Below are 17,495 nucleotides of genomic sequence, written 5' to 3' on the forward strand. Positions count from 1 at the left end.
GCAGGACGAGCTATGTACAATGTATCAGTCTGGAATCCAGGCCATAGACCTCACAGGGCATTGTGCAGGACTAGCTATGTAAAATGTATCAGTCTGGAGCTCACAGAGCATTGTCTACACTGGATACAGCTGGGAGCAGGACTAGCTATGTACAATGTATCAGTCTGGAGCTCACAGAGCATTGTCTACACTGGATACAGCTGAGAGCAGGACTAGCTATGTACAATGTATCAGTCTGGAGCTCACAGAGCATTGTCTACACTGGATACAGCTGGGAGCTGGGAGCAGGCTGTAGAGCTCACAGATCATTGTAACAGTGGTCAGCACATGTTACATTCACTGACAGCAAGCAAAGATGGTGAGGAACTGAAACAAAGTCAGAAAGCTCTCAGATCCTTTCTTAATATCTAATAATAATCACAATGAATATAACTGTAATTTTCCAGGGAAATAATGTAACGGAGCAACAGTGCATGATGGGAGTTCTCCTCCATTCGCACAGGTCACAGAGAAGCAGATAGATATACATAGCTGCCAACAATCCAGCAGATGGGAGCTCAGGGGTGGGGTTTATGGAGGCCCCCGCCCTAAAGTCTGGAGGTGTTCCTAGGGGGCGTGGCTTACAGTTTCTTGTTTTGATGAATAAACATTGTTAATAAATAATAGTGGATAAGAAAACTGCTCAACTTACAAAGCTGTAACATAAGAAGATAATGGCGGCTCATGCATCGATATCGGTGATTATAGTCCACGAGCCAATCTAATAATTATAAAGATTCTATAATATATTGATACAACATATAATAAAATACCATGTACGTGTGTCCGTAGATGAGGCACATGGTGTCGCCTTCACATGGGGATGGTGCGGCTGATAGAACGGATGGCTGGGAACCTGCACCTGCTGGATGGGATCCGAGCGACGCCGCTTATATATCACTACAATCAGAGACTGATAACACCGCAACGAAACGCTCCCTCCGACTCACCCGAGGAACCCCTGAGCAATGGCGGCCGCCGCAGGTGAGGAGCCGGAGGTTATAACATCACATAACTACATAGCCACCATACAGGGGAGGCTGGCGGCCATGCTGACTGTCACCCAGAGGGACCAGGATTAGTCTCTCTCTTTCATTGACTCCAGTGTCCAGTGAAACATAAACGCTGCATTGATCAACACAGTCGTCTCCATCCAGCACCGCAGCGTCACGTCTCCCCCAGCAATTATACCATCCATAATACCAGGGGAGGAATCAATGGCAGCCGAATATGAGGGAGGAGGGGATGCTGCTGCAGGAGATATCTGTTATATACCAGACAGGTCTACATAAAGCGATCACTCTGGTATCTGTGGTGTTACATAGGACTGCAGGTGACAGCTACTACATTATCTGTACTCAGAGATATCACTGTGTTATCTGTGGTGTTACACAGGACTGCAGGTGACACCTACTACATTATCTGTACTCAGAGATATCACTGTGTTATCTGTGGTGTTACATAGGGCTGCAGGTGACAGCTACTACATTATCTGTACTCAACGATATCACTGTTATCTGTAGTGTTACATAGGACTGCAGGTGACACCTACTACATTATCTGTACTCAGAGATATCACTGTGTTATCTGTGGTGTTACATAGGACTGCAGGTCACATCTACTACATTATCTGTACTCAGAGATATCACTGTATTATCTGTGGTGTTACATAGGACTGCAGGTGACTGCTACTACATTATCTGTACTCAGAGATATCACTGTGTTATCTGTGGTGTTACATAGGACTGCAGGTGACATCTATTACATTATCTGTACTCAGAGATATCACTGTGTTATCTGTGCTGTTACATAGGACTGCAGGTGACATCTACTACATTATCTGTACTCAGTGATATCACTGTGTTATCTGTGGTGTTACATAGGACTGCAGGTGACATCTACTACATTATCTGCATTCAGAGATATATCACTGTTATCTGTGCTGTTACATAGGACTGCTGTCCCCCCCTCTGTATTCGCTGTACACCGCTGATGCTCTGGATTTTCCTATCATATATATCCGGTGATTTGCAGCCATTCTCCCGCTTTGCGCCATTCTAGTGTCTATTTCTCTGTTACTGCCTCAATACTTTGACAGATTGTGAGGAAACCATGAAGTGCACACCAGCAGCGTTATGAATGCAGCTCTGGAGGTGATGGCTCCAGTTCTGTGGTTACAGTTCCCCTACACGCTGCTCCTCTCATGGTTGGGGGGGCGGGGGTCCTCTGTACACGCAGCTTTCTCGGACCTGCTCCAGCATCACCGGGGGCTGTGACCTCGTTCCTTTGTTTCACCTTGTGCATCAATCAGAAGCTTCAGATGAGAACGTTCCTTGGCAGTCGGCACCTGCCGGCCCGAGAGCGACATCTGTTGTGGTGATGTTACTCCTGGCCGCCTTCCACCGCACGTAATAAGGTCACTTTCCACGTTTCTCGCGCTCCGGTGACGCCTCTGTTCAATGTCAGGACTGCAGCGCTCATCCTTAAAGGGGCAGCACGGGCCGGGAGGTGCGGTCTCTGCCCCATACAGGAGCGGTCACAGGGCGCAGTGTGATGTCAGGCCACATTTGCAGTACAAGTCTACGGGACGTTCAGGATTTTCAGTTTGCGCATCAAAGATGGACTCCGCCATAAGTAACTCTTCCTACCTGTCAGGGAATGATGGGTGTAGTTGTTCTGCAATATCTGGGGCACCACAGATTGTAGACTACTGCCTAACAATAGGCAGACTGCTGCCTGGGCATGCTGAGAGTTGTAGTTTTGGACAACTAAAGAGCCAACAGTGATCTATAGGACCAGAAAAGGCCGTCAGGGCATGCTGAGAGTTGTAGTTTTGAACAGTTGGAGCGCCTCAGGCTGGCAACACTGCTCTACAGGACTAGTCAGGCTCTCAAGGCATGATGGGAGTTGTAGTTTCATAGCAGCTGCAGAAGCACAGGTTGGAGACCATTGCCTTACACTTGGGATGGGGAACCTTTAGCTTTCCAGCTGCTGCAAAACTACAATTCCCATCATGCTTGGACAACCAAAGCATGATGGGAGTTGTAGTTTTTCAATAGCTGAAGGTTCCCCATCCCTGCCTTACATTGTACGGACAGCTGTCTGGATATAATAGGAGTTGTAGTTTTTTAACAGCTCAAATCCACATGCTGGAATCCACTGCCTTCCACTATGTAGTAGAATGTTGTGCATGCTGGGGGTTGTAGTTTTGGAACAGCTGGAGGGCTGCAGGTTGGGGGACACTGGTCTGTAGGATCAGGCAGGCTGTCAGGGCATGATGGGAGTTACAGTGTCAGAACACCTGGAGAGTCCCAGGGTGAAGATCACTGCCATCCACTATACAGCGTACCGTCTGTGGAGTATCACATCATTGTATATCATCTACTGACCCCTGCAGGACAAGTTTATACTGCAGTCTCTGTTTTCCACCTGTTGTATCTCTATGAATAAACCTGCATTTCCCCTTTAAAGGGGTACTCCAGATAAAATATTTTTCTTCCAAATCAACTGGTTTCAGAAAGTTATATAGATTTGTAATGTACTTCTACAAAAAAATCAGTCCTCCATTACTTATCAACTGCTGTATGTCCTGCAGGAAGTGGTGTGTTCTCTCCAGTCTGACACAGCGCTCTCTGCTGCCACCTCTGTCCATGTCAGGAACTGTCCAGAGCAGGAGAGGTTTTCGATGGGGATTTGCTGCTGCTCTGGGCAGTTACTGACATGGACAGAGGTGGCAGCAGAGAGCACTGTGTCAGACTGGAGAGAATACACCACTTCCTGCAGGACATACAGCGGCTGATAAGTACTGGAAGACTGGAGATTTATTTATTTTTTTAAACATTCTTTATTTAACGTTTTTTGGTTTATGAACATTTTTCTGACACTGAGATTTCTGACAACAGTTGATTTGAAAGAAAAATTATTTTCACTGCAGTTCCCCTTTAAGGAGGACTCGGAGTCTGTTTTTTTATGTTACACGACTTTGTCGCACGTTTGCTTTTATTTTTCGCCACCGTACAATGAGTCAGCCGCTCTCCTTTTATTTTTCTCCAAGTCTGCGGATACGAGCGCACGCAGAGCGGCGGCGACTTATTAAATCCAATAAATACCGGCTCATTGAGCTTTTCTCGGGTGGCGGCTGGCGATCCATTTGTAAACAGCCGCGGTCCTAGGTAATAATCCGCTGGTAAATGAGACCTAATTTCCCGGACACAATGGCGCAGAGGTAAGTGGCTTTATCTGTGAACATAAAAGTGCGTCCTGGCTTTGTGCCGCCGGAGTGTGAAAGTCGCGCTTGTAAAAGGAGGGAGGGGCCGGCGTGGGCGCGGTGGTAATGGGATGAAATGCTCTATTATCTAAGTATTTGCGCTTGATTCGCTCCATTCGGCAGAAGGCGCCGGTGAATGAGGCTTTTACCGCACAAGAATTAGCCGCTTGGCTTTGATTACTGTGGACGTTCCACCGCCCGGCGTACACCGGCAGCCGCCGGCCGTCTCTTCTCGCCATTCCCAGTTAATCAAGCTTCCCTTTAGCGCGCCAGAGTGGCGGCTGAACACCGTTATTATGGCGCCCGATCCGAGCCGGGAAAAAGCTCTGGATAAAGGGAGAAAATGAAGATGCACAATAGTCGCCAACCTTAAAGAAAATATCATTAGGTGTAAGTGCCGCGCCGCCGGGAAAGGAACGGGTAATTTAGTATCGACAGGAAAAAAGGGACGAAGCTGTGAATCAAGCGACTGATTGTTCAGGAGCGTCTATTACCTGCCCCTCCCCCGCCATTGTGGAGGGGAATTATGGGGGACGGCGACTATCAGGCCTGCAAAAAACGGACAATTAAGAGCTAATTGTGCTATTCTGATTGTAGGTTCCACCAGGCAGCGGCGGCAGGTTCTATAGACTGCGCCAGGTAACATGTCTGATCTATACTATACCGATCGAGCACTGGCATCCTGTAATACTCTAATCGCCTTCAGAGCTGCACTCACTATTCTGCTGTTACATCATGTCTTATACCCCAGTCACCTCCAGAGCTGCACTCACTATTCTGCTGTTACATCATGTCATATCCTGCAGAGCTGCACTCACTATTCTGTTGTAACATCATGTCTTATACCTCAGTCACCCCCAGAGCTGCACTCACTATTCTGCTGTAACATCATGTCTTATACACCAGTCACCTCCAGAGCTGCACTCACTATACTTGCGTTTACATCATGTCTTATACTCCAGTCACCTCCAGAGCTGCACTCACTATACTTGCGTTTACATCATGTCTTATACCACAGTAACTTTAAGATCTGTATTCTTCACCCTACTACATTGCATAACTACAGCTCTGGAGGTGTCTGAATTATAAGAAGTAAGGTGCTAAATCTAAAGGGCTATTAGGAAATTGGCTGAATGTGGAAGCATCTTGGGGTGTAACTGGAGAATAAGACACACTATATAGCAGAATGGTAAGTGCAGCTCTGGAGGTCACTGGGGTATAAGACATGATGTAACAGCAGAATAGTGAGTGCAGCTCTGGAGGTGACTGGGGTATAAGACATGATGTAACAGCAGAATAGTGAGTGCAGCTCTGGAGGTGAGGGGAGGATACGACATGATGTAACAGCAGAATAGTGAGTGCAGCTCTGGAGGTGACTGGTGTATAAGACATGATGTAACAGCAGAATAGTGAGTGCAGCTCTGGAGGTGACTGGTGTATAAGACATGATGTAACAGCAGAATTGTGAGTGCAGCTCTGGAGGTCACTGGGGTATAAGACATGATGTAACAGCAGAATAGTGAGTGCAGCTCTGGAGGTCACTAAGGTATAAGACATGATGTAACAGCAGAATAGTGAGTGCAGCTCTGGAGGTGGCTGGTGTATAAGACATGATGTAACAGCAGAATAGTGATTGCAGCTCTGGCGTATAAGACATGATGTAACAGCAGAATAGTGCAGCTCTGGAGGTGACTGGGGTATAAGACATGATGTAACAGCAGAATAGTGAGTGCAGCTCTGGAGGTGACTGGGGTATAAGACATGATGTAACAGCAGAATAGTGAGTGCAGCTCTGGAGGTGTCTAGAACATTAAAATGAGTATATTTTCACTGTTACCCAAGTTCCTTCGCCCCTGGATGGCTCTCATTGTGCCGTTAATCACCTGTTATAATACACGGAGTCCATTATAGGTAAGGGAGGAGCGTTCCTTCTTGCAGATAATAAGCAGCTATCGGACGCGCGGTGGGCACGTCTTACGGCGTAATGTTCCCGGGAATAATATATAAATAAAGCAGTAAGCAATAGGAGCTCATCAGAATTCCTATAATCCGGCATCTGATACTCCGGGAAATGATCTGGGATCCTACAAGATAATGTATCCCTGCTGGTTCTGCACAGAACCTTCCTGCCCTGTTCTATTGCTGTCTGATAATCCAGAGCATCCGATAGTCCGGAACCTGTGAGGCCGCAGTGATCCTGGATTAAAGGGCTGATGAGGGGACGCAGACTGTAACCATGTCACCGGCAGGGAAGGGGTTAACCCCCGCAGTAAGGCGCAGACCAGAAACACTTGGCAACCACTCACCGATGTCATAGGCCAGGAAGTCTGCCGAGAAGCACTTGGCGCCGTTGCTCAGGGACGTGTCGTTGTGTGTGTTACCGCCAAACACCAGCATGGCGCCGCTGATCAGCACGGCAGAGTGGAGGTACCGCGACAGACCGCTCTCCTTCAGGATCATCCTGCAACACAAAGGGGAAAACGGGTCAAAGAACGTCCGGCCTCGCCCTGCGCTCTCTGTGTAAAAGAACGGGTGAAAATTAACGGATGCTTTCAGATCTGTTTTCTGATCCGTTTCTTTATAATGGAAGTCAATGAAAAATCAGATCTAAACACATGCACAATAATACATCCGTTTTTGTTACCCATTATTTGCATAAAACCGATAGCAAAAACGCAGCGTGAACCTGGCCTAGCATCGGGACACGGGATGGACGGTGCGGCAGCCGTGGAATAGGCGGCTATCTGCCGTACAAGTCTAATCTTACACAAACATTTGCTCAGCTGACTCCACTTTCTTTGCTATTTAAATGGGCGGGGCCGAGTGCAGGGGGTGTGGCTTATGCAGTGTGGCGGTTTTACCAAAATGGAATAATATGTAGCTACCAAGTACAAGAAGATACTTTCCCTTAAAGGGATCGTCCAGGATTAGAAAAAACACAGCTACCTTATTGCAAAGACAGTGCCACTTCTTTGCTCAGGTTGTGTTATTCTTTCTTCTACAAGATCTCTGCTTGCTGTCAGTAAATGGTTCCAGAGTCTAGAAAACTGGGCTTATCCTAGACCTGTCAGAACCCAGTGCTTTCTGTATTTGCAGGTTTGTTACAGTGTTACCAGCCTCTCTCTCCCCTGTGCTGGGAGTTTGTTACAATGTATCAGGCTGTTCAGCACAGAGCACACTGCCCAGACTGGATGCAAGTGTATCTAATCCTTGGCTAGGGACTGGATTGGGTCTTTACAAGGTTAATTCTATAAGGAATTCATTGGCAGCGTCAGATGTGAGAGTGTTGCGGGGGAGTCCGCAGGAGACCCCACCAGGGATCTGACTCCTCTCCCGTAATGATGGCGTCGAGAACCGTAAACGGGAAGGAGAAAGGTCAGAATATGATGAACAGATATGAATACGGAAAAAAAATCAATATGGCGAGTTTAATAAATGGCCGTCCTCCATAGGAAAGGTCGGGGTGCCCGGGGCCAGAGCTGCCCTTTCTGGGGTAATAGATTTGCTTAATTCTTGCCCCCTGGTTGGGGCACATTACACAGACACTTATGAATAAACATCCGGTCAGCGAGCGCAGCTCCGGGGGGTCATTATCTATGAGCCGGAGATGTCGCGTCCTCCATTATATAAGGAGCAGAGAACGTGACGGATAATCTATAGAGGATAAGAGGTGCCCCTGATTGTTCAGCATCTGCTCAGACCTGGTGCTTACGCCTTAAAGGGGTAGTTCACCCCCCAAAAATTTCTTTCAAATGAACTGGGACCAAAAAGTGCCAGAGATTTGTGAAGTACTTCTATAAAAAAAAAAATCTCCAGTCTTCCAGTACTTATAAGCTGCTGTATGTCCTGCAGGAAGAGGTGTATTCTCTGCGGTCTGACACAGTGCTCTCTGCTGCCATCTCTGTCCATGTCAGGAACTGTCCAGAGCAGGAGAGGTTTTCTATGGGGATTTGCTGCTGCTCTGGACAGTTCCTGACATGGACAGAGGTGGCAGCAGAGAGCACTGTGTCAGACTGGAAAAGAATATACCACTTCGTGCAGGACATACAGCAGCTGATAAGTACTGGTAGACTGGAGGTTTTTTAATAGAAGTAAAATACAGATCTCTGGCACTTTTTGCTTCCAGATTTAAAAGAAAGCATTTTTTGGTGAACAACCCCTTTAAGTGAAGTGCAGCGTGTCAGGAGAAACGTTTGCACCAATGTTTCCATCTTGCCGCCAGTTTGTGGCATTTCCATCGGTCTGGTCATTATCCAGCACACGGCCCCTCACCCCGCAGCCCCCGGTCAGGCCTCCTCTCCGAGTGAGAGATGTAAAGGTCACTGTATGCCGTGTAGCTGGGCTGTGGACACTCCGCGCAGATCATCCCGTAAGGAGCCGCGTGGGATCAGTAGCTTAGAGTCGGTGTTTGTGCAGTCTATTCGATGTGTTCCAATGCCGGCCGCCATCCTGCTTGGGGCTATGTGCACACCTGTACAGGAGGCTCCGCCATAGACCTCATCATATCTGACAGTAGGTACAGTGCAGCGTACAGGACTACTCCTCCCATCAGACCTGGCGGTTATCGCTGTGTACACAGTCTTAGTCCGTCTTACACAGCTGAGGGTTTGTTGCAATGTCATCCAGTGGAGGCAGAGGTGACACATACCGTGCAGTCAGATACACTATACTCACCACGTCCTGGTATTGACTTCGTATCGGTACAGATCGTCCACAAGGCCGTACTTGTTGCCCGGCAGAGCCTTGTATCCTCCGTGCACATACGCAGACTTTGTGATGGGGTCGTAGACGCTAGTGTGGCCGTATCCTCCTTGCACAATGGCTCCCCGGGTCTCCGGCACCATCCATGTGTTGGATCCTGAAAATGAACAGAGCAAGAAGGTGTTGGGCGTATAGCGGTGTACCATCAGGTGTATAGAGGTGTACCATGAGGTGTATAGCGGTGTACCATGAGGTGTATAGCGGTGTACCATCAGGTGTATAGCGGTGTACCATCAGGTGTATAGCGGTGTACCATGAGGTGTATAGAGGTGTACCATCAGGTGTATAGCGGTGTACCATCAGGTGTATAGAGGTGTACCATCAGGTGTATAGCGGTGTACCATCAGGTGTATAGAGGTGTACCATCAGGTGTATAGCGGTGTACCATCAGGTGTATAGCGGTGTACCATCAGGTGTATAGCGGTGTACCATCAGGTGTATAGCGGTGTACCATCAGGTGTATAGCGGTGTACCATGAGGTGTATAGCGGTGTACCATCAGGTGTATAGCGGTGTACCATCAGGTGTATAGAGGTGTACCATCAGGTGTATAGCGGTGTACCATCAGGTGTATAGCGGTGTACCATCAGGTGTATAGAGGTGTACCATCAGGTGTATAGAGGTGTACCATCAGGTGTATAGCGGTGTACCATGAGGTGTATAGCGGTGTACCATGAGGTGTATAGAGGTGTACCATCAGGTGTATAGAGGTGTACCATGAGGTGTATAGCGGTGTACCATCAGATGTATAGCGGTGTACCATGAGGTGTATAGAGGTGTACCATCAGGTGTATAGCGGTGTACCATGAGGTGTATAGAGGTGTACCATCAGGTGTATAGAGACCATTAGGTGTTTAGAGGTGTACCATCAGGTGTATAGCGGTGTACCATCAGGTGTATAGCGGTGTACCATGAGGTGTATAGAGGTGTACCATCAGGTGTACAGAGACCATCAGGTGTATAGCGGTGTACCATCAGATGTATAGCAGTGTACCATCAGGTTATAGCGGTGTACCATCAGGTGTATAGAGACCATCAGGTGTATAGAGGTGTACCATCAGATGTATAGCAGTGTACCATCAGGTTATAGCGGTGTACCATCAGGTGTATAGAGACCATCAGGTGTATAGAGGTGTACCATCAGGTGTATAGAGAACATCAGGTGTATAGCAGTCTACCATCAAGTGTATAGAGACCATCAGGTTTATAGAGACCATCAGGTGTATACAGGTGCATAGAGACCATCAGGTGTACCATCCAGAAACCATCAGCAAGCAGGAAGACTGGACGTTATAACCCAGAAAACTAATGGATCAGATAGTCCTGTACTGGCTGCAGGGGGCGCCATCTACCTGCTGCCATTTTCAGGTATTTATCATACGTCTGATGGGGCTGTGTTCGCATGTTTGCAGTTTTGCTGTATTTCTCACCATTAACCCCTTCACCCCCCCCCCCAAGACCACCAGGGATCTCACCATAAGCCCCTTTACCCCCTTAAACCCCCAGCGACATTCCCATTAACCTGTACTTGACCCCAGACATGAAGTAGCGTCTGCTGCATTTCCCTTGATCACGAGGAATATGTCCATAACAAAGATCATCGATTCATAGGAATATTGATGACCCTGTAGTCAGCCGGGACCCCAGCTTCACCCCACCATCCTCTCCATGTCCATGATCCCCTTATATGTATTATCTGATAAGCCAGCGCCGATGATCAGGAACCTCCCCCTCAGTATATCGCCCTGGTCTGCCGCTTCTTTCTGTCTTATTAGGGGCTCGGAGACTGTGGCGGCGGCTTTGCTCCTGGACCCTACATGACACTGGGAGAGGATGTTCTGGATGTGTTCAGCTCTGAGTAATCCCGGATATCGCTGAGCTCTGGGCGGCACAGACTCTCCTGCTCCCCCATGGAAATGGCGGCTTTACTGGCTGTTTGCGTCACTATAGACCTGTATGATCCCCAGGCCGAGAACTGAATACCAAGCGCAAATCAGTCAGACGGCGGCGGCAACGGACTACGAGAGCAACGCCAGGTCAGCAGACACAACGAGATACTGCAGTGCCGGACCAGGGGGGAACAGAGCCATGATGATGCCAGACTATGAGAAGAGAGCCAGGATGATGCCGGACTATGAGAAGAGAGCCAGGATGATGTCGGACTATGAGAAGAGATCCATGATGATGCCGGACTATGAGAAGAGAGCGATGATGATGCCGGACTATGAGAAGAGAGCGATGATGATGCCGGACTATGAGAAGAGAGCCAGGATGATGCCGGACTATGAGAAGAGAGCCAGGATGATGCCAGACTATGAGAAGAGAGCCAGGATGATGCCGGGCTATGAGAGGAGATCCATGATGATGCCGGACTATAAGAAGAGATCCATGATGATGCCGGACTATGAGAAGAGAGCGATGATTATGCCGGACTATGAGAAGAGAGCCAGGATGATGCCGGACTATGAGAAGAGAGCCAGGATGATGCCGGACTATAAGAGGAGAGAGCCATGATGATGCCGGACTATGAGAAGAGAGCTATGATGATGCCGGACTATGAGAGGAGAGCGATGATGATGCCGGACTATGAGAAGAGAGCCATGATGATGCCAGACTATCAGAGGAGAGCCATGATGATGCCGGACTATGAGAGGAGAGCCATGATGATGCCGGACTATGAGAAGAGAGCCATGATGATGCCGGACTATGAGAAGAGAGCCATGATGATGCCAGACTATCAGAGGAGAGCCATGATGATGCCGGACTATGAGAGGAGAGCCATGATGATGCCAGACTATCAGAGGAGAGCCATGATGATGCCGGACTATGAGAAGAGAGCCATGATGATGCCAGACTATCAGAGGAGAGCCATGATGATGCCGGACTATGAGAGGAGAGCCATGATGATGCCGGACTATGAGAAGAGAGCCAGGATGATGCCGGACTATGAGAAGAGAGCCATGATGATGCCGGACTATGAGAGGAGATCCATGATGATGCCGGACTATAAGAAGAGATCCATGATGATGCTGGTCTATGAGAGGAGAGCCATGATGATGCCGGACTATGAGAGGAGATCCATGATGATGCCGGACTATAAGAAGAGATCCATGATGATGCTGGTCTATGAGAGGAGAGCCATGATGATGCCGGACTATGAGAAGAGAGCCATGATGATGCCGGACTATGAGAAGAGAGCCATGATGATGCCGGACTATGAGAAGAGAGCCATGATGATGCCGGACTATGAGAAGAGAGCCATGATGATGCCGGACTATGAGAAGAGAGCCATGATGATGCCGGACTATGAGAAGAGAGCCATGATGATGCCGGTCTATGAGAGGAGAGCCATGATGATACCGGACTATGAGAAGAGAGCCATGATGATACCGGACTATGAGAAGAGATCCATGATGATACCGGACTATGAGAAGAGAGCCATGATGATGCCGGACTATGAGAAGAGAGCCATGATGATGCCGGACTATGAAAAGTGAGCCACTATGAGAAGAAAGCCCCTATGAGAAGAGAGCCCCTATGATGCCGGACTATAAGGAGAGCAATGATGATGCTGGACTATGAGGAGAGAGCCATGATGATGCCGGACTATGAGAGGAGAGCCATGATGATGCCGGACTATGAGAAGAGAGCCATGAGGATGCCGGACTATGAGAAGAGAGCCATGATGATGCCGGACTATGAGAAAAGAGCCATGAGGATGCCGGACTATGAGAAGAGAGCCATGATGATGCCGGACTATGAGGAGAGAGCCATGATGATGCTGGACTATGAGAAGAGAACCATGATGATGCCGGACTATGAGGAGAGAGCCATGATGATGCCGGACTATGAGAGGAGAGCCATGATGATGCCGGACTATGAAAAGAGAGCCATGATGATGCCGGACTATGAGAGGAGAGCCATGATGATGCCGGACTATGAGAAGAGAGCCATGATGATGCCGGACTATGAGAAGAGAGCCATGAGGATGCCGGACTATGAGAAGAGAGCCATGATGATGCCGGACTATGAGGAGAGAGCCATGATGATGCCGGACTATGAGAGGAGAGCCATGATGATGCCGGACTATGAAAAGAGAGCCATGATGATGCCGGACTATGAGAGGAGAGCCATCATGATGCCGGACTATGAAAAGAGAGCCATGATGATGCCGGACTATGAGAAGAGAGCCATGATGATGCCAGACTATGAAAAGAGAGCCACACTGAGAAGAGAGCCACTATGATGCCGGACTATGAGAGGAGAGCCTTGATGTTGCCGGACTATGAGGAGAGGCATGCGGATGCCGGACTATGAGAAGAGAGCCATGATGATGCCGGACTATGAGAAGAGAGCGATGATGATGCCGGACTATGAAAAGAGAGTGGTGATGATGATAACGGACTATGACAGGAGGGCGATGATGATGCCGGACTATGAGAAGAGAGCCACTATGATGCCGGACTATGAGAAGAGAGCCACGATAATGCAGGACTATGAGAAGAGAGCCACGATAATGCAGGACTATGAGAAGAGAGCCACGATAATGCAGGACTATGAGAAGAGAGCCACACTGAGAAGAGAGCCACGATAATGCAGGACTATGAGAAGAGAGCCATGATGATGTCGGACTATGAAAAGAGAGCCACACTGAGAAGAGAGCCACTATGATGCCGGACTATGAAAAGAGAGCGTTGATGATGACGGACTATGAGGAGAGAGCCATGATGATGACGGACTATGAGGAGAGAGCCATGATGATGCCAGACTATGAGAGGAGAGCACAGTCCTCTCTATCCCCTCCCTGCACTTATCTCTATGATCACAGAGAGAATTGTGTGGTCATACAGTTACAGCTGCACAGTCCTCTCTATCCCCTCCCTGCACACATCTCTTTGATCATAGAGAGAACTGTGTGGTCATACAGTTACAGCTGCACAGTCCTCTCTATCCCCTCTTTGCACTCATCTCTATGATCATAGAAAGAACTGTGTGGCCATACAGTTACAGCTGCACAGTCCTCTCTATCCACTCTCTGCACTCATCTCTATGACTATAGAGAGAACTGTGTGGCTATACAGTCACAGCTACACAGTCCTCTCTATCCCCTCCCTACCGGTTTCCATGCAAGTTATATCTGTCACAGATGAATAATGTCCATGGCTGGGGAAGGACGTGGATACAGCCTGGAGGACCCCAGTATAACAGGTGGCACTGTATCCTCAGTGACCTCCTTCCTCCTCAGTCCGTCACCTATCCTGCACTGGTACCAGCTCTGTCCTGCTGCATACATGGCCGCTCAGGAGTCTGGAGAAGCTGGGTGACAGCTTATAGCCATGGTGGCAGCCTCCGCTGCAGTCCTATGTGTGACCTCCCCCGGCTCCTCCATCCCCGGTCACACAGGTAGTCACCCAGCGTATCCCAGTAAATCCTCCGCTCTGACTTTAATAAAGTTTTCGGATTCGGAGCGGCTCGACTTCTGACAAAAACTTTTTTTTAAAGTGTTTTCTTATGGCAGCGAGGAGCGGTGTCATCTCCGGCCGCGCTCCCTCCACCTCCCTGTAGAGCAGAGCGGCTTTGTGGAGCTGAGAAAAGAGACAAGACGTAAGGAGCGGATTAGAGCGGGCGGCTCAGCGGATTCCGGGCCGCGAGAAGAATCTGGAGATAAAGCCGCCATCCTGACAGACGACTGCAGAGCCGCCGCCGCCGCACGATGTAACCACGCACAGGCTTTAGCCTTCATTTCTATTCTTTGTGTCGAAACCGACAAACCGTGGGAGATGGCGCCATGCTCCAGGGTCTGAACATCAGATCATTCTATCACTATCATATGGAGAGCCGGAAAGGGTTAAAGGGTCATTTAGACATGTTTTTCTTTCAAATCAGCTGGTGTCAGAAAGTTCCAGAGGTTTGTAATAAAAAAATCTCCAGTCTTCCAGTACTTATCAGCTGCTGTATGTCCTGCAGGAAGTGGTGTATTCTCTCCAGTCTGACACAGCGCTCTCTGCTGCCACCTCTGTCCATGTCAGGAACTGTCCAGAGCAGGAGAAGTTTTCTATGGGATTTGCTGCTGCTCTGGACAGTTCCTGACATGGACAGAGGTGGCAGCAGAGAGCACTGTGTCAGACTGGAGAGAATACACCACTTCCTGCAGGACATACAGCAGCTGATAAGTACTGGAAGACTGGAGATTTTTTAAACAGAAGTAAATTACAAATCTATATAACTTTCTGACACCAGTTGATTTGAACTACCCCTTTAATCTCTGTCTCATGTTCTGCTACAATGCATCAGTCTGGAGCAGATACAACTGTAACAAAGCTTCAGCTGTGTGATCGGACACAACCCTCTTCTGATCTCCATGAAGCGTGAGATACCCCCCCACACACACACACACACACACCTGCGGCAGGAACGGCTGCGAGCAGCTACACAGCGCCGCTCGTACAATAAAGGCGCCAGTCACCTTGAGCCTCTCGTGGAGATCGGAGGAGGTTTATGAGGTATCACTAACCGAAACCAAAATAAATTTCCCTCCGGACCAGAGCAGAAAAAAAGGAGCAGCTTTATGAGACAAGTTAGTAAAAACTCGCCATAAAATTCCCCTCCGGAGATTTACGACCAGGCCGGCAGCCATTAGCCTGAGCGCAGGAAGAAAGGGCACCGACAGCGTCCGGGCATCCGAGGGGGGGGGCAGAAACTCTACAGGGGAGACCCCCCCCCCATCTGTAATACTGGGAGCGCCCACAGTGTGCAGAGAATATATACATTGTCTAGATTACCAACCACCGCTCTGCTCTAAAAGCAGTGGTCTGGCTGATGTGTGTATATAGCTATAGTACATATACACTATACAGTATATATTCACCCTATATCTGTATACATCCACGTTTGGCCATATAAACACCATACAAACAACTGCTTTTAGAGCAGAGCTGTGGTCAGTGATTTTAAGGTAATAATGAGCTGTAAACAATAGTGAAAGAGCGGCAGATCAGGAGAACGAGATGCGTTTGCTAAGTGACCAGATCTCCATTAGTGTAGATGGGGACACCCCTTTATGGGCAGCGTACGCCTCGGCCTCCGGCGTCTTCTCGTGGGATTGTTAAATCTTTAAACAAAAGCACAAAAATTTTCCTCAGGAAATTATCCTTTCACCTTTAAGTGGCGGTAATGATGTAAATCTCTGCAGACGCGGCTTCTGAGCGATCCTCACCGTGATCTTTTCACACATAATCAGAGGTGACAAGCGGCCCAGGAGGATGTGACATGAGATGATCGCCCCCGTGTCCCCCCCGCCACACAGAGCGCCAGCCCCCCTGCTCCTAGGTGATGGGGTCACACGAGGGGCATATACTGGGGGAGTCAGGGGACTACCCACCACCCTACCGGGGGGGCACATGGTATAACCCCCCTCCCTGCCTACATGGTATTACCACCCCCTCCACCCTGCCTACATGATATTACCCTCCCCCCTCCCTGCCCACATGGTATTACCCTCCCCCCTCCCTGCCTACATGGTATTACCCTCCCCCCTCCCTGCCTACATGGTGTTACCCCCTCCTTGCCTACATGGTATTACCCCCCCCTGCCTACATGGTATTACCCCCTCCTTGCCTACATGGTATTACCCCACCCCTCCCTGCCTACATGGTGTTACCCCCTCCCTGCCTACATGGTTTTACCCCACCCCCACCCCCATTATCCACAGGACTTCTCCCCCACCACCACCGCTATTATCCACAGGACTCCTCTCCCCCCATCATCCACAGGACTCCTCCCCCACCATCACATTATCCACAGGACTCCTCCCCCTATCATCCACTGGACTCCTCCCCCACCATCACATCATCCACAGGACTCCTCCCCCCCATCATCCACAGGACTCCTCCCCCCCATCATCCACAGGACTCCTCCCCCCCATCACCCACAGGACTCCTCCCCCCCATCATCCACAGGACTCCTCCCCCCCATCATCCACAGGACTCCTCCCCCCCATCATCCACAGGACTCCTCCCCCCCATCATCCACAGGACTCCTCCCCCCCATCATCCACAGGACTCCTCCCCCCCATCATCCACAGGACTCCTCCCCCCTATCATCCACAGGACTCCTCCCCCCCATCATCCACAGGACTCCTCCCCCCCATCATCCACAGGACTCCTCCCCCCATCATCCACAGGACTCCTCCCCCCTATCATCCACAGGACTCCTCCCCCCATCACCCACAGGACTCCTCCCGCCATCACCCACAGGACTCCTCCCCCATCACCCACAGGACTCCTCCCCCCTATCATCCACAGGACTCCTCCCCCTATCATCCACAGGACTCCTCCCCCCTATCATCCACAGGACTCCTCCCCCCTATCATCCACAGGACTCCTCCCCCCTATCATCCACAGGACTCCTCCCCCCTATCATCCACAGGA

The 17,495-nt window shown here is 49.4% G+C and overlaps 1 protein-coding gene across 2 annotated transcripts in view; it reads right to left on the minus strand.

Moving 5' to 3' along the window:
* Nucleotides 1-17,495, minus strand: part of ATRNL1 (attractin like 1) — a 356,964-nt gene that overhangs the window by 254,117 nt on the left and 85,352 nt on the right. For both annotated transcript variants that reach the window (XM_069979719.1, XM_069979720.1), the window contains exons 9-10: nt 8,981-9,164; nt 6,613-6,767 (exon numbers count right to left, since the gene is read on the minus strand). In XM_069979719.1, the coding sequence (XP_069835820.1) occupies nt 6,613-6,767; nt 8,981-9,164 (339 nt within the window). The remainder of the gene's footprint in view (nt 1-6,612; nt 6,768-8,980; nt 9,165-17,495) is intronic.

The sequence above is a fragment of the Dendropsophus ebraccatus genome, chromosome 8 (genome assembly GCF_027789765.1).
Source record: "Dendropsophus ebraccatus isolate aDenEbr1 chromosome 8, aDenEbr1.pat, whole genome shotgun sequence".
Classification (NCBI taxonomy): Eukaryota; Metazoa; Chordata; class Amphibia; order Anura; family Hylidae; genus Dendropsophus; species Dendropsophus ebraccatus.